The 26,676-nt window shown below is 46.5% G+C and overlaps 1 protein-coding gene across 9 annotated transcripts in view; it reads right to left on the bottom strand.

The window, feature by feature from the left end:
* The window catches only part of ADGRB1 (adhesion G protein-coupled receptor B1), a 284,292-nt gene that overhangs the window by 116,198 nt on the left and 141,418 nt on the right, over positions 1-26,676 (bottom strand). For all 9 annotated transcript variants that reach the window (XM_069780159.1, XM_069780156.1, XM_069780162.1 and 6 more), the window contains 11 exons: positions 24,322-24,486; positions 21,785-21,949; positions 17,856-17,957; positions 16,227-16,333; positions 15,253-15,447; positions 14,129-14,197; positions 10,248-10,356; positions 9,201-9,344; positions 5,988-6,063; positions 1,945-2,047; positions 711-754 (listed from right to left, as the gene is read on the bottom strand). In XM_069780159.1, the coding sequence (XP_069636260.1) occupies positions 711-754; positions 1,945-2,047; positions 5,988-6,063; positions 9,201-9,344; positions 10,248-10,356; positions 14,129-14,197; positions 15,253-15,447; positions 16,227-16,333; positions 17,856-17,957; positions 21,785-21,949; positions 24,322-24,486 (1,279 nt within the window). The remainder of the gene's footprint in view (positions 1-710; positions 755-1,944; positions 2,048-5,987; positions 6,064-9,200; positions 9,345-10,247; positions 10,357-14,128; positions 14,198-15,252; positions 15,448-16,226; positions 16,334-17,855; positions 17,958-21,784; positions 21,950-24,321; positions 24,487-26,676) is intronic.

Raw genomic sequence — 26,676 nt, 5'->3', positions numbered from 1 at the left:
TGAACAGCACCGGTCACTGCAGGAATCCTGGCAGAAATCATTTTACTGTGTCACAGCAGCACAACACATACTTCACCACTGCAGGTCATATTTGCAACAGTGGGCTCTGATTTTGCATTACTCTCCTTATGGTGCACAATTTGGGGTGAGCACTGAAGAGAGCCAAGCACTGCTATGTCGAGTTCAATTTAGGGCAATCTGTGAATGACTCCACAGTCCTGGGTCTCAGTTCACGTATTCCTTATGTGCGAAAATCCAAAATCAGAAGAGTCAAAATAAGAGGTCACTTTTGCAAAATGCAATCCAAAGCATCAAAGGAAAATGCAAACACTCTTCCCTGTGAGCAGAAAAACCCACGAACATCTCTGCTCAGACACAGAGATGTTTCCCTGGTACGGGCATACGATGCTCCCAGCACACAGGGCCCTTCATGAACCACACTGACAACATCTGATTGCACATCTTAAAATATAAGACCCAGTTCAACTGACACTAAAAGTCCATGCAGTAAGAAGGGATGCATCTGCGTGAAGAAAGAAGCACTCCTCACCAGGGTGAAGGACTTTGCCAGCCATGAAGGTGGACACAAGAAAAAACTGAGTAGAGAGAGCAAGGGCTGAGACAGACTGACACATCACTGCTAAAACTGTGGTATTTCACCCAAAAAGCAAATGGGCCTGTGAAAGTAAAGAAAAACCCACAGAACTCACCCATCAGTTTCGTCCCACAGGATGCAGGTCTGGTTGGTGGTTCCCTGCCAGGAGAGAAGAAAGGGAAAAATGAAGAAAATCAGTACCATGCTGTTTATGGGGTATTTGAAGCGACTAGAATGAAAGATGAAGGTCCTGTAGAACAGCTTCCACTACACTAAGCACGGTGTGTCTGTGATACACCAGACGGGCAGTCACAGATCTGTCCTTGGAATAGCTTCTTTCACCCTTGGCTTGAAAGGCAAGAATAAAATGGGCCTCAATTTGTTCTGCATCAACACCACTGTAGAAGGATTTGACTCTGCACCTTTCCTGACTCAACCTACTGATGTTCTTCTTTTTTCCTTCTTTCACACAGAATCCTTTTGCTGCTCCCTTCTGGAAAGTGGATCAAATACAGCATGTGCTTTTTTGGGACACAGTGCTCAGAAGAACCACAGCCCTCCAGGAGGTGGTCAGTTGTGTTTAAAGTCCCCTGGAAGAGGTTTACCACTGACTCCAGCTGCAGCTATCTTAGACTGCTTTGGAAAATCCTTCCAGGAAAGTCCAAAGCAAAGACATGACGGATCTAATATTCATATTGCAGAGCCTCAGGAGGGTATCTGAAACCCACAAGAAGAACAAGCCTTGGGGTATGTAAATGTCCATCACATATATGTGTTTAGGGTTGAGCAGGAGAATCTGGAGGGGATATTCAGCTACCTTTTAAAGCAGTGATCACAACAGTAATATTCATGTCTCCATTTGTATCTGAGGACTGCAAAGAACATTGCAAGTATTAATGGAAACAACCTTTCTCCTTCCTCTTTCCCTCCTCAAGGAAGATCATTGTTATAGCCTATCTTTTAAGGAGAGCACAGTTCTTCTCCCATGATCATGCCCACAGCAAAACAGTGTGAAGATGGGACAAGCGTTCCCTGTGCAAGCAGTGCTGTCACTCTCCTCCTGCATTGGCAATGCCTGAGCCAGGAGCACAGAGCAGGCAAGGTTTGCAAGGCTGACCCATGCAAAGCATCCTTGGTAGCGAGAAACAACAGGACACCAACACCAGCTTAATCTCAAGGTGGCAGTTAAGTGCCTCGGCAGCCTGCTTTAAGGGACACTGAAGGTTTCTGCATTGGCAAAGAAGTCTCAGAAGCCCAGCGAAACAGCCTCCTTCCTTGCACCAAAAAATTCCTGCTATGCAGAAGCAAACACAGCTGCGGGATGGTGCAGGTTTCCAGGAAAGACTTACGTTGTACAGGTGGGAGAATTCGATTTCCAGGGGGGTGAGGAGAGACCGGGGAAATGGCTTCACAGTCACAGAGATGACTTTGGAGTTCAGAACAGTGCTGTTCCTGGAAAGAAGAGGGGAAAGAGATGTTTTAAAGGGGACTAAGGGACTTTTGCAGAGCAGCGAATCCGAATGCATTTGTCACTGGTGGTACAAGGTTTAGTGTACACAGTGCAGAAGGAGTTGGCCTCATTACTTTAAAATGACATCAGAGATACCAGAGATGGACCCCATCCTCTGCCCTTTGAGCTCGCCTCACAACCACTCTACATTTATTCATCCAGGAATTAGACCACTTTATGAACCACACAGACCCCTAAAGACACTGGACTTAAAAAGCTTTATCTATCCCAGCATTAAAATGGTCCTGGACCCATTTTCTGCCCCTGACATGAGGAAACAGAGCCCATTTCATATGTTTTCAAAAAAAAACCAAACACCTGTTTTCCCTCTCAAAGGCTGGCTTAATTCCCACTGCAGTAAGTGTTAGGCAGGGGCACAGTTGCCTGTAACAGCATATCCATGGGGCAGCACACGATCCTGTCTAGTTCACTACTGGAGGCACTGGTGTATATCTCCATTCTCTGAGGATCAAAAGCAAAGAGAAAGAGGCCAAACCTTTGATGTCGATGTCTAAATGTCTATGCCTGGACAAATACTCTAATAAATCTGGCAGCCCTAGGAGATTTGGCCGTCAGAAGAGGCAATAAGGGAGGAGATATGTCCCATATCTGTGCTCCTGCTCCCTGGAAAGCCAAACCCTTTGTAGGACTCCCCTGGACACTGAATGTCTAAATACACAGGGGTTCCTGGTGTTTCTGCAGCAGGAAAAGACCTGGGTGTTTAAATAAGTAAAAGGTCCCCACAACCAGCAGTTGAAAATGCTGCTCTAAGTTTACTATGAAGGAATTGGTAGTAGAGTGGTAGCCCAGCAGCAGGATGCTCCCAGCCCTTCTGGCACCCATGGGCAAGGGAAATCTTTCCCTATCTAAACCTCCATCAAATCTACAGGCATTGGCAAAATCTTTCACCTTTCCTTCTGGGTCTTACCTTCCTTTTATGAAAGAATTATATGGAAAAGGTTTGCATTGCTTAACAACAGCTGGATTAAAAAAAAAAAAAAAAAACCAAACCAAAAAGACTTGGAATCATCCATGGAGGTGTAAGTGGATGCTCAGAAAGCCACTATTCTGCCAACATCAGTGGGAAAAACAACAACATTGTTTTAGCAAGGTAAAGAAAAAACACCACCACATTTTCCTTAAAAAAAAAAAAGAAAAAAGAAAAAAGAAAAGAAAGAAGCAATAAAGCACAAATAGCAGTCTACAAAGGAAGCGTAAAGGGAGAAATCAATGGGAGTAAATATGAGCTCTAAGCTTTGAAACGTAGACAGCTGTAGATAAGCTAAAAGGGAGCTGCTAAAAGGTAAATACCGGTGCATGTCTTCATTAGTAGCTGTGTCTGCAAGGGTCAGTTCTTGGTTCAGTGCTGTTGAATATTTGCATGATCAACCTAGGTGACACAAACATCCTTTTGAAGGCTGCGGACCAGGTGAGAATTGATGCAGTAAACAAAAGCAGAAGAAGCATTTGATTTTTCAGCATGGCAAGTTGTTAACACACAGGAGTCACTCGTGTGCAGGCTGGGAAGGTTGCTTAATAGCCAAGTAGTCACAGCCCAGCCAGAAGTTATCCCAGTGCATCCAAGAGCCAGAAAGCGCATCTGAACTTGGAGAGTGCAAGGTCTGCATGCAGACCTACAGGCTCTGCTCCAGGGAGCTGTGACCCAAAATGTACCCGGGGAGATTGACTTCAGGGCAAAATTGACTTCTGTAACAGAAAGGACAGAAGTGATCCTGTGCGGGAACAAGGAGATGAAGCAGACATCTTCTCCATGCACCCCTCCTTGTCAGGTACTGTTGGGTTCAATTCCACTTTGAGATGGGGAAGCAGTGGAGAAAGTTTAAAAGAGAGACACGAAATTCATCCAGGTGCTAGAAAACGAGACAAAAGATTTCTGTCGAAAGTCATGTCTGACAGTTCGTTGCATGTGGGGGATTTTTCAGTCGCCTACCCAAAGGCCCAGTGCCTGGAACTGAAAGTCAGACAAATTCAGCCTTACAATAAGAGACAGTCTTCTAGCAGAGAAGGTAATTAAGCATCTGAGCAGCTTGCCGGGGGAGGCAAGGGACTCAGCATCACGGGGAATCTTTCAGGAAGAAGATGAGTCACCTTTCCTAAAAGCATGTCGCAACCCAGCTTCTGGGAAGAAAACAAAACACATCAAGATCTGGCTTGGACAGGAGGTCAGACAAGCTCAGAGGGCTCCTGCGTGGCTGTAAAGAGTGTGCAAACAGCTGTAAACATGCTGTTTGGTACATGGGTTGTCAGGTGCCAGGCTGTTGATTCTCCAACTGCTGCCCATGTCCTCCGCAGCAGTGCCCAGCTGGGACCAAGCACCACTCACATCCCTGGCTTGAAAAATCAGGTATCATATGTATCCCATCTCAATTGCCAGAGCCACCAAGAACCACAGGGCTCTCTGGATCTGAGGAGATAGAGCAACGTGTGGCTCGGATAAGGAATTGCTGCTTGGGGGAGGTAAATTGGGACAATTAGGAACAGCTCAGCTGGTGCTGTTTGCTGAGTTAAATCTACATTTTTTTTCCCTTCTAGGAAAAAATCACTCTGCATTGAATCAATGTGGTCAAACCCAGGATCTGGGTCTTTATTGTGTACCCAGGAATAGCTGCTCTCCTTTGTGGTCAGAAATATTTTTACCCCATAGACAGGTGCTATACAGCTACATGGTTATTTAAAGACATTCTCCTTTTTAATGCTGTGTCCATTTGCACAGCGGTGAAGTAAGAGGTACCTTGCTGCTGCTTTCATTTCTTTTTTTTTTTCTTTGACTCTCCGCAGGTGATTCAGAACTCTGGATTTTTTTAAAGAGGGACTGTCCTTTAATTAAGGAATGTCTTAAATCAGATCTCCCAGGGGAACACTGTTCAGAGGCTGTGGCTGCTGCAGCTGCTGGTTATCAGAGCTCGTTCATTGCTTGGCCAGAGAAAGCTGAAATACAGCTGGATCATTTGAGCCAATGATGTTTATTGCCCTTCTGATCTAATTCCCAGTGCTGTAATGGAAGATATTACAGAATACAGTTGGCTGGCTTGCTAATTCCTCTCTGCACTCACTTGGAGCTCTTTTGCCATTGCCAGTGCTAAATCTGTAGGTATTTAAATGGTTATCAGTGAGGAGAGATGCCCTGGTGTTTATGGTAAATGGGCTCACGCTAATCAGTGCAGAACAGATTTAGAAGGTGCCTTAGGATGCTTAATTTACTGCCTCAGTACCAGCCTCGGAAAAAAAAGAGCAAGATAGCAGGAGAGAAAGGGAGAGAAGAGAAGAAAAGGGAAGGGAAGGGAGTGCTGAACACAAAAGCTTCGGTGCCCGAGGCAGTTTGCAGCGGCTGGGAACACGGTAGACATGTGCAGCCAGGCGTGCTGCTGCTCTCCTCTCTTCTCCCTGAGCCTGTCTTCTGCCATGATGCTCTCAGAGGGCTCAGCGTGGCTGGCAGCTCCTTGGTAGCTTGGGAGGATCGGGGCAACTGAGCATCCCCCGTCTGTCAAGCCCCCCAAAATCTCTCGTGAAGAGGAGGGCAGCGTGAGAATCCGTTCCTGGAGGGCAAAGTGTGGCAGGCAGGGATGCAGCAGTGGGAACAGCACCGAGCCTCCCCTCATATCTGGGGTGCACGGTGCTGCACATGGATGGAAAAAATCTTCCTGCCCCTCTGGCAAGTGATGTCTGTGATGAATGAGCCTGTCCCCACCTGAACATGCAGATGGGGAGCAAAATGTTTGCGCTACTGAGTCAAAGTCTCTCTTGTTGCACCCCGTGACCTCTGCTATTTCCCTGGAAGACCAGGGCTCTGCAGCCAGAGGGATCAGTAGGAAAGCCTGGTGATTTCCCAGCTGCTCGCCCTCCCAAGGTGGCCCCTCTTACCTCTGGAGGGAGAGGATGTTGCCCACATTCCGGTACAGCACGGTCCCCACCACGAAGACGGAGGAGTCATCTGTCTCTGCAGGACACCAAAGGAAAGGGAAGAAGACAACAGCACTGAGACAATTGGGATGTCAGCTGTCCCCATCAGACACCCAGGTGCAGGATTAGGCCTCGCATGGAGGGGTCTCTGTCGGGACATGGCCAATGCCACCATCACTATGGTGGGATGCGATGCCCGCTGTCACCACGCCGGGTCTCCATCAGTCCCAAGGAAGGGCTCAGGGTCTTTGGGGTAACCCGGCACCCCAGGCATCTGCCCTTGTGCAAGTCTCACTCATGCCGACTGACCACCCTGGTGCTCCTCCATTCAGAAATCCCACGAATCCCTCTGACAGCACCGCAGCAGACAAATCTGCAGGGCAGAAAGGTCTCTTGCAGCCACCCCGAGGCATTCAGACCCGTCTGTAACTATCAAGCCAACAGAAAGAAGAGCTGCGCTTGGGCCGACAAGGGCAGCCGAGAAGGGGACATGTCCCACTGTGCCTGGTGTGACCCCACAACTTGTGCTCTGCCTCGGGAGGCCGTGGGGGCCAAAGTCCCAGATGAGCCTCTGAATCATCTGCGTGACCTCTGGGCTCGTCACTTGAGCTCCTCCTCCTCTACCTCACGATGCCCAGCTGCAAAAAGCAAGAACTTCCCCAGAAAAAGCACAAGCAGCAGCCCTGCGGCCAAATTTTCAGGGGGAGAAAAAATAAGTAAGTGGCTGGGTGAAAACCAATGCTGGGGAAGCGCCCTGAGGTGGGGCTTCTCTGATGTCTCGTACTAAGGTTGAACTTACAGTGCACCCGTCCCATCAGTGCAGGGCAGACACAACTTTGCATGTCTATCTTCCTCTTTGTCAAATTGGGCTCAAGTGGGATAGCTAGTGAAAATATAACTAGGAGAGACTGACAGACAGGCTTGTGGAGCAATTGCATAAGCTTTGCTTCTTTAGGAAAAGCCAGCAAAGCCTTTTGGCCTTTCCCATGAATCCCTATGCAAACAAGGATCCTGCTGCCTTCAAGGAGAGTTTTTCCCTCTTTGTGTTCAGAGGATGTAGTAGGGCATTTACAGAAGCAATGTGTGCTCCTAGGGCAAAACCCGAAGCCTCACAGGCTGGGTTATCACAGCACCGTCCCAAGAAGGCAAAGGATTCCGGTTGTTAAAGAGGTGGAGGCTTGTTTCTTTTAGTCTGGGACAGATCTTTAATAATGCAGCTGGCCATCAACCCTGGTACACAAAAATGAAATCCTCTGATGTGCTACCCAGCTGGAACAGCATTGCGTTTTGGTCATGTAACATCTCCCCAGCAATGTTCACTCACCAGCAGCATTGGCACAGCCTGCAGCCCGAGAGGCACATCACCCAACTACATAAATTAGTGTTGGCCTACTGAAATCAACTGTGCAAAGTCACAGCAGTGAGGGGGGCTGATTTTGATCTCACCAAGCTGCCTGTCTCCATTCCTTTCCTCAGGATAGTTGCCCCTATTCCCTGTGGCTGAAGAAAAGTGAGGATCAACACTAAAAGAGGTGCACCTCCACTGCTAACCTGTGTGGGGATGCTTCCAATAGAAATCTGGAAAACAGCACCATGGGGAAGTGGATGAGGCCTCTAGTACAGCCCTCAGCCCCAGAGCAGGATTAACTCTGCCTATGTCTGGTGCCAGCAGTTTGTCCAACAAGTGATTAAAGTTTTCCAAAGGTGAAGGCTCCACAGCTTCCTCAAACAAGCTGTAATAACCCTCCCAACATGCTCCAATTTCTCCCAGGAAGATGGGAGAAAGGCACACCAAAACACAAGGAGAGCTGGACATAATCCTTGCTCTGCCAGTGACTCGCTGTTTACCCTTGGGGGTGTCACTTAACTGTTCTTGGCCTCAGATTCCCCAAGTAGAAATGATGGCTGTGATGCTTCCATCCCCAGTAGGGAAGCCCATGACAAGAAGAGGCCAAAGGTCTTTTCACAGCAACAACTCACAGTCTCTACCCTCTGTCCCAAGGAAGGACAGCACAGCCTGATGCAGCAGCCAGCAGCTTGCTCTCTCAAAGCTACTAGTGCCACACACAGCACCAGGGCATCTAGAAGGAAAACCCAATGTTTCCCAGCAATAGGCCCAACTTAAGGTCCTGCTTTCGAAAACTCAGGGCTCAATCCTGCCAAATGCTAATGCTCTCTGCCAGAAGATGAGCACTTTAAGTGTATTGGTTCCTGGGACTCGCATTCAGGTAAAGGCTGGGTGTTCCAGCAGAGCATCCCAGAACCTTTCAGGTTTCCTTTCAGATCAGGCAGTGAGGCCAGCTTGGCTGATGCACCCAGCACTCCCACTTCCACACCATGGCTCATATCAATGCCCTGCTGCGGAGCCAGTGACCTCAGTGACAAACACCTATGTGTTTCATTTCTGAGGGCAGGAAATTTCACACAACTGCCATAAAATCACAATCTAGCAAAGCTCGTCCATGCAGCAGACCCAGACCCATCAATTGCTCAGCCTGACATGCTGACCCCCAGCTGCTTACCCTTAGATGGCTCTACCAGGGCTGGATCCAGTCTTGGAGGGCATCTACAGCATTGCTTGCCTACATGGCCATGGCGATAAGTGGCAGAACCACGCCCCTATTCCACCTGCCTTTCTTGTGCCCATTAACCATTTTTATATGGTACACACAGAGACAATTACCATTCATTAACCCTAATGGCAACCCATATTTCAGGGAGGCATTTCAGTGCCCAACATGACCTGCAGAGGATTGCAGACTCAGCTCAGCACCCACATGCATCAAAGACAGAGTGACCCAGCAGACACAGGGATGTTTCCATTTCTTCCCAGGTTCAGAAGCCTTGGAGGAAGCAATCATCAATACAGTGTTGCCCTGAGTTTTTGCACGAACTCCTGCTCTTTTCTAAAGATGCTGCTTATTTAGAAGATATACATCCACATCCAGGCACTAAGCCTGCCCCTGGACTTTTGCAAGGAGTTTAGGTTTGACTCTTGGCCAGGCCATATCTGAAAGCCTGATTTGCACTCAGCAATGCTTTCGGTGACCAAGCTTTTGTATGCAAATCCAGCTGAGCTTGAAGGAGAATTTGAAGACCAGCCAAATGGAAGGAACCTCTCTTAGAAAATGAAGAAGAAATTTTCTTTTGGAGTGCCCTGGCTGTGCTGCCTACCTGTCAGTCCTGAAGACAGGATGCTCTTGGAGACAGTGACCTTGTCCTCCGAGTTCTTGGCCCAGTCCACCATGCCCCTCCAGCCTTTCATGGGGAAGGTGATGTCAGTTGCTGCATTAGCAGGCAGTTTGTGAATGCCGAGGACTAGAGGGAAGCAAGAAAGAAAACCAGTAAGCAAACCCAGCCTCAGTAAATTCAGATGTGCTGAAAAACCCATTGGAGGCAATAGTGAGAAATCAAGAGAGCAGAATGAGTGAGGCTGGGTCTTGATAGCTACAGGAGTGGTGCTATCTTCAAGTAATGTCTATGCATGAAGGAAGATGACACTAACTGTTAGGGGTCATGCTTCTGTTCACTGAAAAGGACCTGCCTGCACTAAACCTGGCAGAAGAGAGGTCGGTCTACTCCAGTGTCCTGTCTCCAGGAGCGGTCAGTAGCAGCTGCTAAGAAGAAGTGTGAGAAAGAACAGAGCAAGACATCTCTTGGTCTGTCCTCCCAGCTTCCAGCAATCAGCAGGACTTCCTCAGTTAGTGGCTGTAACCAGATCATCAACTTTAACAGCCACCAATGGACCTCTCCTTTGTGCATTTTCCTAATCCCATCATGAACCCATCTGTACTTTTTGGCTTCTGCAACATCCTCTGGCAACGAGTTCCATGCTGTGATTGTGCATACAGCATAAATCAAATACTGCCTGCTGTTTGCTTGCTGCCTGATCACTTCATTGGCTGCTGTGCAGCTCTCGTGTTAAAAAAATAAAAGGAAGCAACTAATTCTGCCCAGTTCGTCATCTGTTCTCCATTCATGGTTCTATAGATATCTCTTGGATCTCTCCACGGACATCACTTCTTCACGCTGAAGCCCTAACTGATTTGGAGAAAAGCCACCCCATATTAATGATCATCCATATCTTTCCCCAGACCTTTTAAAGTTCCACCACCTACTGCCTTCTCTCCTTCCCTCCCCACAGCCCAGGTTATACATATTGCACAGTAATTACAGCTTCCTGGGGTCTCTACCCAACATGGGGAGTGCAAATCAGCTCACCCAGATTGTCCGTCACTTGGTAGGAATCCCGGAAATCTTTCATGCGAAAGCCAATGACATCAATGAAATCCTCCACAAGCCTGAACAACTCCTTGGCATTTGGCCCTATCTGCAGAGAGAGGGAGAATACTTAGTAGCACAGATACTAATGAGCACAGCGTGAGTTTCTCTGAGGGCAAAGGCTCCTGCCCTCGCACGTGTACTGGAAGCTTATGCTGGATATAATGGAATATTATGGAGCTGTGAAGAATGAGGACTGAGAAATCCTAAAAGCAAGCCTAGAAAAATAAAAAGAAAGAAGCAAGAAATAATATGAGATTCAGATTGACAAAACTTAGGGTGGAGGGCAATATCCCATAGCAAAGCAAAGCAAAAAGAACTATCTGACACTTTCTGAAGCAGAAGATAACCTACCCATCTCCTTTCCTTCCCTAGGATTACTTCTACTACCAACAACCCCATCCGGAACAGACAAAACACTGCTGATGTTCATTATGGTCCTTTTCCTGCAGTTAATGCAAGAAGAGAAACATGCTAGGACAGACTCTTAGCAGCCATGATTTAATGTAGCTCCACTTTCTTTCCAAGTCCATGGACAGCAGTATTTGGCCCAACCTAGATTTCAACAAGCCAGAGGCATTTGCAATTGCGCATCCAGAGACACCATGCCAGAGAGTGAAGATGCGTTCACGTTGACGTATTGAAGCTTTACCCTTTGTCAAATTCTGAGAGCCCTTCCCAAGCCTTAGTCTTCCCTGACACTCAGGTATTGTGATACCTGGCCTGAGAAACATATTTGGGCTAGTTCTGATGCTGTATATATGCTACCTACTGAGAGGGAGCCCACAAAACATTACCTCCACCGGGATAGTTGGTTTTGCTATCACTCCACTAAAACCAGCCACACCAAAGGACCTCCATGGTCTAATGTTGAATCCCAGGCACCAGATCACACAATCCTATCCAGAAAAGTATCACGACCTGGTATTGTGCTTTCCTGTTTTGCTGGCATGATCTCACTCTCTAAATAACCAAGTTGCTTCTTCTTGGGCCCAGGCTGTCTTGGAGCTTCTCTGTCTCTTTTCTTCTTTCCTGGTGTTTCCCCGATGATAAAGATACTGGCAATAACTCTTCTTCACCTGTATTTTGCTAGGCTAACACAAGGCTGTTAAACAATAACTAGTTTTCCAGTGACAGATTTCATAAAGTATAATCCGCTTGAAATGAGATGTGCTGACTACCTGTCTTTTCCTCAAAGCACATTTGCCTACAGGGGCTTAGCAAATACCACAAGAGGCGGAAGAAAAGCAATTCAGCTCCTTACATCTCTTATTTTCCTTTTCCACCACTTTCACAGCGTTTTCGGTTCCTCACCATAATCCAGACCTCCTGAGGTGGCTGAGCAGAGCTGATGGGACAGCTGGGGACAAGCAGGACAGCAGGATGGGATGGAGACAGAAGGAAGGTTGAGCTGTTGAGTGTACAGGCAAGGAGCACAGGGGTGGCCATGCGTGTCTCTCTCTCTGTCTATCCAAAGGAAGCTTGGTAAGACTAAAATTGTATCAGGATCAGACCAAAAAGTCCTGCCAGTACAGCAGGTGTACACATAAGGAGGAGAAGTGAGTGAGGAAGCTATTTTTAACAGTATAATTTCATATTCTATTACAGATTGAAATCACAAGGTCAAACTGAATCCAGGCTACGCTGGCCATTGTCTTTCAGGCTTTTTATCATATAATGGCCAGCACAATCTCCTCAAAAAACATGGTAGCCCTTCTCTGAAAACTTTTCTGAGTTGTTTTGGTTTGTTTTTTCCTTGAACAACATCTCTGCCTGCGGGAGCACAGGGCACTGGGATGTGAGACTGTGATCAAGTTGGAATTACCTTTAATGAGCAAATTGGAACCCAAAGACCTTGTTTTAAAAGAAGTGGTTAATCTTGCGAAACATGGGGCGTGAGTTTGGTCCAGCAGCTTTGAGGGAGAAGGACAGAGACTGATGAAACCTCTGTTGCCATCCAGTTCATGAAGATTTCTGTGTCCTAAAATCATGGTATTGGGCTGTCATCTTGGTTACCACTAAAATATATGCCAGACAAACCTTCTCCCCACGGTGGTCCCACTCCTCGTGTAGATTACAGTGATGCTGGCAGCAGGCTGGGCTGTATCTATCTATAGGTGCAAAGAGCAGATTGTACAGGGAAAGCCAGTGGGAACGAATTGCTACAGAGAGTAAACTGCAGCTGTTTTTAAGGGGATCAACAGGGTTTCCCTGTTGTCATGACAACCTGACAGTCTCCTCTGCTCTGTGCTGAAATACGTACGCACCTGTAGGCTCGAAACTGAGTATTTCCTCACAGACTCGCAGAATGTTTGGAAGGGGTCACCTGGTCCAATCCCCCTGCTCAAGCAGGGCCACCTACAACCAGTTGCCCAGGACCATGTCCAGATGGTCCTCTATCCAGCCTGGAGCCAGACCCATGTCATCCTCTTCCAAATGCAGTTGAAAACACCAGATCTCAGCAATGAAAGAGAAGGACAGCTTCACAAGGCAGCTCAGATTGTTGCATGAAGGAAATAAGGGAATATATTCAGGTTCCTGTCTCACGTTCTAGACAACTGTTGTGCAGGACCTGCTGTTAAAGACTTCTTCCCAGAGGACTTCCCTGGTTGGTGTGAATATAATTGGACTCTTGGGTCGCTTTTTGTGCTGAGTGATTTTTTCTTGATTGTTTGGTATTTCCAGACCTCTCTGAGGAATTCTGCAGCAACAACAGGTGGTTAAAAAGTAGCTGCCATGTTCTGACCTATACCTCTGGGTACCTTCCACAGGCCTGATCTCTCACACAGGCTGTTATACTCCTTGTCCAGGTTATTTTGCAAGCTGAGCTGATGTTTGTGTTCCAAGGTTCAATACTGAGGAATGGACGTGGAAGGAACAAGCTTTATCGTGGGCCCATCCACCAGAGCTGCTGGTCTGAGGCAGAACTATTTCACTCTGATGCGATCCCCAAAATCTGTAGTGAGATGACAGCATCGAGCAGCCCAAGGGCTTGCAAAGGGAATGGCAAAGGGACAAGGAATATGTCTGACACAAGCCCAAGCAGAGAGTTCAACTGGGGCAGAAAAGGCAAGGGCCAAATAAGAACCAGATAGAAAACGAAACACCACCTTCCCCCAATACACAAGAGTTTAACTACAGAATTATTCAGCAGGATCCCCAACCTTGAGACGAGAGAAATAAAATAAAACTGAACACTTGCTCAGCTCATGCTGAGCAGAACCAGAAGCTCAGCTGAGCAGAGCCCAGTTCTGAACCATAAAAATCCTGCCTGACCTGCATTCTTTTAGCTAGGAACTCAAACTCATGTAATCCCATTTCTTTATCCTGGCAAGAGAAAAGAGTGGAATTATAGCAAGCCAGCAGGGTTATCAACTCCAAACCAAGCCTGACCTTTGAGAGCTATCCAAAATTTGGTATTCACCACCGATCTTTCACTGTTCTTCATGCAGAGACTCTGGCTTAGAGCTGAAACCCTGTGGCTCACTGAGTTACTCCATAAATATGACTCAGCCTGGCACTAAGCTCACCCTCATGACCAGTTGCATGAATCAGCTGATTGGCAGTCAACTCTGCAGCTGACCACAGCTGACTGTCTGAGTTTTCTGTCTCTTTCATCATAAGGATTTATCCAAGGAGAACAGCACTGGTGGATGAAGATTTTTTGTAGTCTGTAGCTGAAACAGATATATGTTGCACGCAACACATCGTGGGCAAGAAGAGCTAGGAGGTCATGTGGACACTTGGAAATTCTCCTTGTCACGGCTTAAGCCTATGCTGCAAGCCTGTTTTGTTTCAGGGAAGGTGCTGAAGGTTCATACCAGCTGAGCTTCCTCCCATTTGTCCCGGTTTTCGTCTGATAAAAGATTGCTGATGATCTGGACAAAGTTCTGGAGAAGGGAGACAAAAGAGGAAAACCAAGGTGGTTAGCCAAACGTAGCCCAGGCTAGGAAGGACACAGTGATGTGCGAGGAACATGTGAGAATTAGCCATGCTCCAAGAGGGTTCTCATGGTCCCATTCCCAAAGGGTCCCACAGCATTTCACAGGCTTCTGCCCCCAAGGATTTTAATGGCAAAACAGGTTGTAGTAAGACCTTTTTCCCAAGGCCTTCACTTTGACTAGTATATCTGCTAAGAAGTTGGACTGGGCATGTGTCTTGTATACATTACTGAAGGTTTTTAAGAATAGATTAAGTAGAATATCTGTCAGAAACTGGTTAAAGACAGATGATCTTGCCTTGTATAAATCCCTTCCTATCCTATTTTGTAATGTTTCTGTTATTTCCAGCATAGGGAAACTTATGATCCTCTTTAGTCTGTGACCAGGCAAGAGAAGCAGTGACTGATCAAGAGGGTGCTGTGCATGGTAGTATCTTTGCAGCACAGTATGAGAAGGAAGGAGATAAGATATTTCAAGACCATTGATTTTTTTCTCTAGTTTTATCACCCATTGCAGATCCTGTAGGATCAGTTTAATGTTTCAAGTCATGGGGTGATGACCCGTCCCAAGGGTATATCTTGTAGCCATTCTGCATGCAGCCACTGAAAGTAAAACCCTGGGATGAGAAGCCATCAAGACGTTCTCCCACATCAACATCCAGGTACCCAATACCAGAGGATCATCTTACCTCTAGTCACTAGACTGAAATCCCTTCCAAATAATGTTCTCATATCAATTAGACTCCACAGTAAAGTAGCAGCAGGTTGAAATAGTTCAGAGTGACTTTGGGTTTCAAGTTTTTACTTTATAAGCCAGGGAGAACCACTCAAACTCTCAAAACAAGAGTTTGTTAACACACAAAGACACTTCACTTGGGCAGAAAATACCCTGGCTTTTCATCAGTGTTGTATCAGCTACAAAGGAGGTAATCAAACCTTGAGCCCTGTGCATGCACGCAAACCTATAACCTAGTCTTGGTCTCCAAGATATGCATCTCAGCTCACCTGCACATCCCCAGAAGTTGGGCTATGATAAGCCCTACGGAAGATCTCTGTCATGTTCCTGAGTATGTCGATGGTGGACAGCAAGTCCCCACTGTAGCTGGTCCCATCCTGGGAGATTTCCACAAGGTTTTGGAGCACTTCTGACAGCCCATCTCCCATTAATCCACGCTGAGCTTTGGAAAGATGTTCCCTGGTCTGAGAAACAGAAAGAAACATGACAAACACTTCAGGGACAGTCAAAGTCAAGTCAATGAGCTCAATGGAGGAATTGCTGGGGGAAAGTTTTTGACCTCCCTTGTGATTCAGAGTACAGGTTAGGTGAATCTGACAATCTTTGCTGGCCTGAGAGCCTGTGATATTTTTAAAATGGTAGGAGAGCAGAAGTTAAATTTTCTGTATGCTCACAAAGGAAAGGTTCTGTGTAGGTTCAGAAGAGACTACTCTACTACACAGATGTTATTCTGTTTGTAACCCAAGGCCTGCTAACGGAAGATTTTTGCCCCCAAACCTGGTTCTCTTATAACAAATTTGGAAATATTTTAGGACAGACTGCGGCTTGTCCTGAACAGGAGAGGGCAGTTCTCATTAAGGCAATGCCTTTTTAAGGCAAGCCACAGGACACCAGCAGAAATTCACCGCAACAATGAATTTAAGACTAATGAAAAATAAGTGGCTTATTTAGAAGTGATATAGTCACAGTGATTCTTACTGATAATGTGATATGAAAGACCTGGTAAGACCTGGATTCTGCCAAGCTAGATATTAAAATACCCAGTGAGGAACTACCCCTTGTCCATGGAGTGCCCATGCATCCCAAGTTAAGCAGATAAAAACAGTAAGAGAAAAGCAGGGCAGAGCTAGCATCTCCCTTTCACATGGAAATGCTGCTTTCCTTCTTTTTTGTAACTGTAGCACTGTAACAAGCATTTGAGGGGATCCCAAACCTGCTGACCTGAGAAGTCAGTCTGCCTTACCATCATCTGTATGTTCCTGTAATCAATAGAAACACACTTGATGTATGTTGGAGGCTCCCAATAAGCTATCCCTTCTTCATCTAAAATGCATCTTCGAAGGATCAGCCCTGGAAGAGGAAAGAAATGAACATAGGAGTGAGGACAGCAGGATGAAAAGTCAAGCACCTTGATGGAGGTCATCCAGAACTGGTCAATGCATCCATGCAGGCACACCTATCAGCACAAAGGGCAGCAGGGGCATCTTCAGATGCCTGAACAACACGTACAAGCATGTAGGAGAGAATATTTTTATTTCCTTCTCCTGCATTTTCTTATCGAGGAGCAGGACAGCAAAAGGAATTGGGAATGAAAACAAAACCTAACAAATTGGACATGGCTAGTCAAGGTGAAAGAAGGTTTCTTCTGCCCTGGAGGGCAGCTTTCTTCCTGGCTTAGGAAGTTCCACGAGCCTCCCCAGGTGGCATGGTCTGGTACTTGCAAGTAAACCAGCCCCAGTGGTTTGTGCTGCCTACACAGTCTCAAGGAGAATAAATACACCCAACAGCACCATCTCTGCATCAGCTGAAAACCTCTGAAAGCTGCTTGCAGTCCTCCCCCAGGTCCTCTCCTTAGCTTCAGTCTACAGCAAGTTTTGCAGTGGTAACCACACGCTTTTGCGATGCAGAGGAACAGACATATCAGCGAGGAGGAAGGGGAGGGGGATCACCTTGCCCAAGCAATTCTGTTGCCATTTGGAGAGTCTCTGAGGAGCAGGCTTTGCTGCGTCCACAATCCCATTGCTACTGCTAAATGATTCAGTGACCTTTCTATGGACACAGCCCTTCTTCTAGGCTAGCATTTGGGATGACACTGACTGTTCCAGGCTGTATGAGTCAGAGAGCTGCAGGGTTTTTCTGCGTCCAACAACCTCACTCAAACAAAAGAAAACCTTTACGTTCATTATTGACACTGCTGCCCCCATTTCTGTTCCTGCCTGGGAGTGAGGAACATCCAGCTGAGGACAAGCTCTACCACCAGCATGTCTTCTGGAGCCTTCTCTGCACTGCTTTCCACTCCTTGGGGAACACATGGCCACGGTCACAACAGAAAACACCTGGATACCCAAATCATATCACTTCACATCACCATGATCAGACCATCAACTTGAGCACCTGAAGATATGTTTAGAGAGCTGCTATAGTTTCTAAGGAAAGGAAAGCACCTGTGAGTAGCCAATGCAATTCAGATTTCCTACTTTCAGATACTAGCTTCTTTTATGGGCAATGGAGAGAAATCTAACACCCAAGTCTAGATGACTCTAATAAAGCCCCACCTGCTTTTGCAGAGCTATTTGTAGATAATGAGGAGAACATACCACAGTAACCCTTAATTGCAAAGCTGTCCCAGGACTGGGCAGTAGGTGGATGGGAGACCACCTCAGATTCTCCAGTATGAACCAAAAAGTTGTTGTTAAACAGTGAAGGACCACAGAAACCCAGAGAGAATTAATTTAGCTCTGAGTGAAGGGAGGGAAGTCCATTTGCTTGTCCTGTCCTCCCACAACCAGGTTCTCCTCATCTAGGAGGCAAAGGATGAAGGATACTCTGAGGGTGGGCTAGCTCGTCGGCCAAGGCAGGTAGTCATCCTTACCAGTAGCATTGCGAGGACACCGGACAGCTGCAGCATCCCCAGCGGGTGTCTCTTTCCAAACCACGGGGCCAAGACTCTCCTCATCACAGATTTCGTGGGGCTCTGCAAGGGAAGGAAAAACTCCGTTGGTAAAGCCCCCTCCTCAGGAGGGACATGCAAAAGGGAATGGAAAGAGGAAACAGGGGAGCGTGGTCTGGAGGGAACAGCACTATGGTGTGAGCCAGGAGGCTTGGAGGTGAACTCCCAGCTCCGCAGCTGCTTGGCGCATGGCCCCTGACAAAGCCACTTAACCTCTCCGGAATTTGCTCTGCCTGTCTGAAAACTGGGCGTCCATCCATCCCGAGGATTAGCTCGCTAATATGCATGTAACAACCTGGGAAAGTCCACTAACACGCTTGCCTTGCCTTGTGGCAGCTCTTTGCAAGTAAGCTGTTGTTGCTACACCCCACTAAAGAGTTTTCTTTTCTTGTTTAATGGGCAGATGTCCACCTTTTGTGGGTGAACTCCACGGCTCCAGATTTTACTCCTTCCATCCTTCAGGGTCACCACCTTCAGGGTTGGATGTGTCTAAAATGAGGCTCAGCATAAATAAGTTGGAGTAAGAATGAAGGAAGGAACAACAAGTAGATGAAAAAACAAGATGGACATATCCCCTGGGAGGACTTGATTCAGGCCGTCTGTCTGCTGCCATCTTATGCAAGGACACAGGGAGAAGATCTGAGCACCAAGAGGCTGGATTTGCATCAGCAGCTCGTTTCCAAACACTGCTGCAGAGTCCAGGAGACTGCAGAAACGTGTTTTGAGACATCGCAGGAAAAGCTCTTTGGAAGGAGGTTTTTGGATGCTTCTGTCTGTGGGTGGAGCTGATTTGGCCTCAGAGTCAGTGGGACCTGGGAAAAAACATTCACCACAGGAGAGCTTTGTGCCGAGAAACTGATTACTTGTCACATGTAAAACGGAGGGAGCCATGAGGATGGTGTTAAAGCTATTTATCAATCCTGAGAGTGGGGAGGAGAAAAAACTTGATTTAATGGTTTTCTATTACAGCTTTTATTTATTGTGCATGTAAAACTATCAGTAAAAAGGAAGCTGAGTGCATGCCTGCAACCGGTCAGGAAAGGCAGCAGCAAAGCCAAAGCCAACCAGCTGTGGAGCCTGGCAGCTGCCTGCTGAACTTCCCTCCCATTCAGGAAAGTGCTGCCCATACCAGGGTCCAGCGGTGCCAGTAGAGACATGCCAAGGCTGTAGGGAAAATGTTCGTCTGCCATAAAAAAAGAGGGAGGTCTTGAGTTTTCATGCTGCTTCCAAGGGAGCTGCAGGGCAGCGATGACCTGAAGGCTTCCTTCTACAAGGGACCATGCTTACATAGACCATTTCAGGACCTTCATCACGATGCAAATGCCTGGCGATGGACATACCCCACTGCTGCTCTGGAACTACCCAGAGCACCAACCTGGCTGTGGGAAAAGCTCAAACCTAAGATTATGGGCATGGCAAGTCCTGCTTCTTTGAAGGACTCATACAAGACCCAACAAGCTGCCTACACGTCACTGCTCCTCTAGTCAAGCTCCAAGACTGTGTGGCTCCAGCCCCAGCTGCAGTTCAAGGACAGATTCCTCCCCAGTAGACACTGGTAATGAACAAGTTACGCTCTCTGCTTGGAAACAGATGCTCCTTCCCCTGTTTTAAAATTCCCTTTTGAGTAATCGCTATTGTAATGAAATCCCAGGGAGCAAGCGGAACCCCTGCTGTGCTCTGCACATATGCAGAACTAGTCCCTATGCCAACAGCTTATGACTTCTGTAGATAAGGCAGAATGTTGGTGAAAAAGAGGCAGTTTCATTTCCAACCTGTTGACATGGAGCTGTAGGACAGCAAGATTAAGTCACCCAGTTGTGACGGGCACATGGTCACCCAGAGAGCCTGTGGCAGAGCCAGGAGCTGAATGCAAAATTCCTGCCACCTAGACCAGTGCTTTGGCCATGGTCACAGATTCTCCACATCAAACTGTAGTTCAAAGGAGGGTTTGGGGCATGGGGTGGGAAGCTTCTAGCACCCTTGGCTACAAAACAACAGAGCACATCAAAAAGCAGAGAGGGAGTGTGTTTACATCTGACCTCCCCTTTCTCCTTCTCTGACCTGTCAAACCTTCCTGGTCTCATCACCCCTGCAGTCTCCCTGGGGACCGCTGAGGGATGCTGTGGATCAGAGATGCTCTTTAGAAATACACTGATTGTCTGGCGTTGTCTTGGGAGTGAGTGCAGAAGCAATTCCCAGGCCAGGAGAGAATAATTTCATCCTCTTTTTTTTCTTCTTTTTTTTTCTATTTGATGTTGCTTCGTAACAAAATCCTTTTTACCAGAGTAACCTATTTGCACTGGGAGATTTTAATAACTAACCCAATTAAGCTCAATTCTTCTGTTCAAATCAAATCATGCCGGCATTTGATACTTTCTCGAGAACAAACTGAGTGAGTTTATTTTTAGCCTCTGATGATTCCCCATCTTTTCCTTCCCTTGCAAATTAACAACTGCAGTGAGACCCTTCTGGTTTTGAACCCTAGCGGGGCTCAGACCCTGAGACATGCCTTTTCCTTTTGAGCACTGTGCAGGCATCAGCCCCTGCAGAAAGAGAAGAAAAGATTGGGCTTGTTCTGCCAGGGCCCCAGCTGGCACACACTGAAGTTGAACTAAATCTGCATTGCTCTGCAGACACCACCAGACAACCTGGTGCTAAGATTTTCTATGGCGAGGGAGAGCTTTGTGGCTGAGTTAGAAGAGATTCTCACACGCCACTGCTAATTGAGAGGCATAGCTTGTAAGGAGAGGTGATGTCTTTTATTAGAGTGTAGCTGGAAAGAGTGAATATGCTGTCACACAGCCTCTTTCTCTGTTATCTTCGAGCTAAACGGGCTGAAACTTCCACACTGTAGTGCTTTGGCTTTCATCTTTGTCTTCAGCAGTTTGCAAGGGAGTCTGAGGGTCAGCTGTCCTCAACATGGCAGATCCACCTCCAGAAAAATCTGCACCAAAAATGCTCCCTCTCTGCCGAGCTCCAGCCTGTCTTTTGGGGAGACACCCCTTTTCACTAGGACTGCCAGGATACCGCCATGAGAATCTCTCCTGTCTCTCACTGAGCTGCTCTGACAATTAATTACCCTTTCGGCCAAAAATCAGGGCCTGTTACAATTGATGCAATCTGACTGCCAGCATCACATAGGCCATTGATTCCCCACCAGCAATTTCACCAGGCACTTCATCTGAGGCTGAGAAAGAAAATGAAAATTGTGCACAGGCCTTTTTTCTGGCCTCTTTATACTGTGTGAGAGACACACAGAAACATTCCCACTTGCAAGTATTTGCTCCTGCTTATTTTTCACATTAAACCCCAGGTTTTCCCCTATCCTACAGCTCAGTTGTCCTCCATTCAGGATTTTGCACCCTTTTTCTCCAATTGATGCTGCTCCCGTGGCTGTAGCTGGAGGAGGGTGAGATTGAGTAAGGCTCTGACAGATGTAGACACATCTGTCTTTTTTAAAAATTAAGTGGTGTGGATGTCTCCCAGAGGCTAGGCAAAGGGTGGGAAACCACTGCAGCATCCTCAGTACTCAACTACTTCATGAACTCGAGACTCCGATACCAGTTTTCACTATCAAACAGTGTGTCTTTTCCTCTTAGGACTCTATGGCAATGAAAAGATGAAAAACAATAAGGTTAGACTGGTGGGACTTACCAAACATTCACTGAAATCAACATGATTTGGGCAAGAATTACATCAAGCCCTTGACATATCTTGTGCCTGGGTTATTGGCAGGATCTAACTAGATCACAACTCCTTGTTGCTTTCACCTCTCTGACACAGGATGCTTTTTCCAAAATCCCTGTCCCCCCACCACGTAAAGGAAAGCGCAAAGGGTCTGGGGTACATACCAGGACACTTTCTGTCATTGCACTGCTTATACTCTTCCTTGGGGCCCTGGCAAGTCTCTCCACCGAAGAAGGGCCCGTAGCACACACGGTCACGTCTCTGAGTCCCACCTCCACACGTGGTGGTGCAGCTGCCCCACACTCCCCAAGCCTGCCACTTCCCATCCACTGGAGACAAAAAAGAGGAGAGAAACAGCCTGTCACATCCCAAACGTAATCTGCAACAGAAGGAGGCAAGGTCTCAAGGTGAGCACTTGAACATAGGGTGAGTAAAGCATGGCTCGGTGGGAAGGGAGGTCTCCTGCCTCGGATCTTTGTCTGATCCTCAACAGACATGAAATCAGTGTGTGCTCTTTCCCATTGCAGCAGCCCTTTAATAGTTGCAGGGTGTTCTTGTGTTTCTCCTCAGTATCCTCCCCTCCTGCAAAAACAGCCCTATCTCTTTCCTTGGGCTCAGATTTGGGGCTGTGCTCATGAACATTCTTCAGGTGGGCAGGGATTCAACCTGCCTGGCAGCCACGTCTGCCAGCCAAAGTCCATAGCTTGAGTCTGGTTGCGACGTACAATGTAGGTGTGAAAATAGACCTTCCCAGAGAAGGTCTGGCTCAGGATTTAGAGAGCGAGAAACCATGAAGAAAACATGAAGAAACATCAACTTAACCTCCCTCTAACCATTTCCATTGCACTGTTATTTCATGTGCCTTGGAGAGAGGTTTGGGACATTGTCTCATTCCACTGTATCTTCTCCCAACATCTGCACAGATTCAGTGGAAATGCTACTTGTTTTTTTCTTTTCTTTTACATTAACAATGGCATTTATCAAAATGCTGCTTCTTTTACATTAACAATGGCATTTATCAAAGCACTGTAAAAATGTTAATTAGCCCTCACAACAAGCCTGCAAGGTAGGGAAACATTCTCCTCTGCTGCATCACAGATGAGAAACAACTCAGTGGCAGAACTAGAGCAATGACCTAAGTCTGCTGATTACTGTTTGGGTTCTAATTAGGAGTTAACACATCATCTTGGGTTGAATAACTCCTTTTGGGAGGGTGGGGGACCTCTCTCTTCTTCTCCAAGAAGTAGAAGAATATTATCAAAGAAGAGGAACAGCACCAACCTCTGGTGCTTTCTTTGGTGACACTGTATGCGGTGGAATACATAACATTGCTTTGATAGCTAACTCTGAAATCACTGGGACAAGGTTGTCTAAAAGACAGTGAGGCCCTTTTTGTCTTTGAAGATCTCCATAAGTTGCAAAGAAGGAGTGAGATACCTAAACACCAAAACCTACTAGAGACCACGTACCAATACCTGTGTTAAATACCACTTACGCTCTGCTGCACATGGTGATGCTACCAGAGAGGATAGGGATTCCCTGAGGAAACAGATATACCAGGCTGAAGAGCTACTGGCTTCTATGCTTGTGGACTGGAGAGAACAATACTTGCCCACCTGAGCAAGATATGAGAAGTTACTTAAAGAGCTGAGCTGTTTCTGCTTGTCCCTGTTCTCTTGGAAAGGGGAGAAAGACCCTCTCCATCTCAGGGGTCCACTCCTTCTTAGTCCTGTGGTCTAACAGGGATGGAGCACCCAAGGAGAGGCAGGGAATGGGCCAGGAGAAGCAGGGCAAGAAAAATTAGTTACTGATCAATCTTGAAGGCTTCTAGTTGTTCTTTCCAGGTCAGGATATTTTCCACACCAGCTGACCCAATTAGTCCCTTTGCAATGGCCTCCCCCAAGACTTCTGCAAAAAAAAGGAGCAAACTGCACCTGCAACTCTATAGTGCTGGTTTCAGAGACATGCAGATTTCTGATATTAGGCGTGCTCTGTTATCTGCTTCAATTTTTATTGCTTCTCCTGCATGAAATGGCTCTCCTAGAACTCATGGTCCATGGTGTGAAGACAAGGTGATTATTCTGTAAGGTATTGGCTACAGCAGCTGGGGCAGCAGGAATTATTACTACTGTTATTACTATTATTGCTGTTATTATTGTTGCTATTATCATTATTTTAAGACACAGCTAGTTGAGTAAAGGAAGTGACAAGTCTTAGATAGGCATGAAGCAAGGCTTCATTGTGCCAGACATTGTTATAGCTAAGGTTCAAAGCTGTGATACAAAGGAGGTTGCTTCCCTGTTTGCTTCAACTATGAGTGATGAATTGGTAGGAGAAGAGGAACCAAAAAAAAAAAAAAAAAAAAAAGGAGGAAAATTGAAGCATTGTGAACACAAGGAAAGGGTTTCATTGAAACATTGTTTGGGGTTTATAAGCACATGTTGAAAATTGATATCTAACGTTAGAAAAACACGTTCCCTGTGAGTAATCACTCACCTCTCTGGGGTCTCCTGGACCATTTGCCAGCTATGGATTTTGGCTGGCATGGTCTGTTGGTATGATCTACAACCACCTTATTACTGCATTACTGGTGAAAATTGTGCAGCTCTTCCGCAAAGAAAAATTTTACAAAAGCCTGCCTGGGACTGCCCAGGACGGAGAAAGATGAGCCAAGAGAAAGAAAAAGTCATTGGTCACTGACCTGGGCACTGGCGTAGGAAGCAGTCCCTGGTTTCCACCCAGTGTCCCTGGCATTCGGCTCCCCCGTAGGAGGGTCCGTTGCACTCCCTCGTCCGCTGCTGGGTGCCGTTGGAGCAGGAGGCAGAGCAGGAGCTCCAGCTCGACCACTCATTCCAGTTGCCGTCCACTGAGTGGCCCAAAGAGAGATAACAAAACTGAATGTGAAAATCGCTCCCACTGGAAGGAGGCATGTGCAAGAGTCTCTGGCCTTTGCCTACAAGGGACCAAGGCAGGGGAGGACAAACCGGAGTCATAGTGTGAGAAAGAGCAAAGATCATCAAGAAAAAGTTCAGACAACTGTGGCAATATCAATTTGTTGGGACCCTCTGCAACCTTCAACTGGTATGTTATGGCCTGGCAGGATGCAAGTGCCGTAACATTTCAATTTTTATGTCCGTACTCTACATAACACCATGAAAGTTGAAATTATTGATATTACACATTCCAACATAAAAGTCAAAACTAATAATATTGCCGATCACAACATAACATCAAAATAGAGAGCATGGATCATGTTTTCACTGAAAATCTTGAAGGAATCAATACATTACCATGACATTTCCCATTTTGGGCAATCAGCACTTTTTGAAGGAACCCATTTTTCACCAAAGCAATGCACGAGTCGGCGGGGAGGGAACTTTCTCAAGCACCCAAATGCTCTGTTTTTCATTAAAGCACACACAGAAACTCAAATCACAGCATTATTCACAGGAATTCACGCTGCTAGCAAGGAAATACTCAGAGCAAAGGTGTGCTCCAACAGGAGATCATGAGCAGAGTGCGCGTGTGTGGTCAATGTGCTTCTCTCACGGATGAATTAACTCTGACAGGCTTGATATGTCTCTACACAGCAGTGTCTTTGATAATTAAATAGAGGAGGGAGGGACAATAGAGGTTATGATAGGGATGGGGTTGGAGAGAAACATGAATATATCTTATTAGCGTGGTACAATGTGACCCATTCCCAAGTGTGGCAGTTACATCCTAATTGGTCCCTCATCAACAGATCCATCACCCAGTCTGCTATTCCTGGAGCACTTTCTTCTCATTAACAGTGGTCATCATGCTCTGTTTAGCTCTCATTAGCTGCTAGCTCTCACTCAGAAAAACAATCTGAATCCCTGAAAAGTCTGAATTCTGGCTCAAATCACGTTGCTTTAGATTGCAGCTCATTTTCTTTGGCTTTGTCAGTCCAAGAAAAATATATGCAATGTGGTCTCCTGTGTAATCAGCAAGGACTCGAAAAGCCCTGAATAATCCCCATTACAGCTGAGCAGCTTTTTGTTTTCAAGCATGTAAAAAAATGTCAAAAACATCTAAATGAGCAACTGTTAACTTAGAGGGTGTCATGTGAGCTCAGGTGTGAAAATTCAGGCAGGCGTAAAGGTACTTCCAAAAGGTGCTTGTTTTTAGCAATCCAAACTTGATGTTTTCATCGTGCATAAATTCAAGGCATCCTGTCTGCCTATCAATCCCAAAGAGGGGAAATGCAAGAAGTGGTGACCGATAGGTGATTTCTCTCTGGAAATGGTCCAAAACCCCACAAAGTAGATCCTACCAGGTATAAATTAGCGTGGCTTTTCTGACTGAAGGTAGTGCTGCTAGTTTCCAGGAACTGACGGTGTCTGTCCCTCTTTAGCATTCCCTTATGTTACAAAAGTGATACTGCATTTACCAAAGTAAATGTTGCATTTACAAAAAAGTTGCATTTACCAAAAAAGTTGAATTTACCATGCTCTACCTGCTGTTGTGGCAGTGGTGATCGGCAGCTTACCACAAGTGCAAGTATTTGGAGGTGGGAAAATAAGAGAGCCACATCCATAAATTTCTTATTTAGTGGAGGATAGGGAACAGGTCATTTCCTTTGAGATGAGAGATTATTTATTCATAGACCGTAATTTCAAAGATGTTTTAAAAAAATGGAGAAACAGAGATGGCTGTGTTGCACCTCCAGCCACATGCGCCGATGTAAAGATGTCTCTTGGGCAAGATTCTGAGGGCTGTCCATCATAGCCACAGCAAAGACTGCTCGGTGCCATTGTCACACCACAGCGTGAGTCTATCAAAAATGTTTTTTGGAGTCTGGCTGGTGTAGTCTATGCAGAGACTGGCATTGTCTTTGCCCTTCTCTCCGTCTCCAAAGGACTTGGGGCTCAGCCTGTGATATCTACTGCTCCAGAGGAACAAAAGCTCTGTTGTCCCTGCAGCAGAGCATTTTTATCAGTTGTAGTAATAAATCCTCAGAGCAGGGCGGTAATAAGTGATATGACTGTCTGGTGTGTCAAGCGCTGAGCAGTGCCCATTGTTGTGCTTCAAT

The sequence above is a fragment of the Haliaeetus albicilla genome, chromosome 3 (assembly GCF_947461875.1).
Source record: "Haliaeetus albicilla chromosome 3, bHalAlb1.1, whole genome shotgun sequence".
NCBI lineage: Eukaryota > Metazoa > Chordata > Aves > Accipitriformes > Accipitridae > Haliaeetus > Haliaeetus albicilla.
The sequence above is the reverse complement of the archived record's forward strand: the minus strand, read 5'-3'. Positions and strand labels throughout refer to the sequence as shown.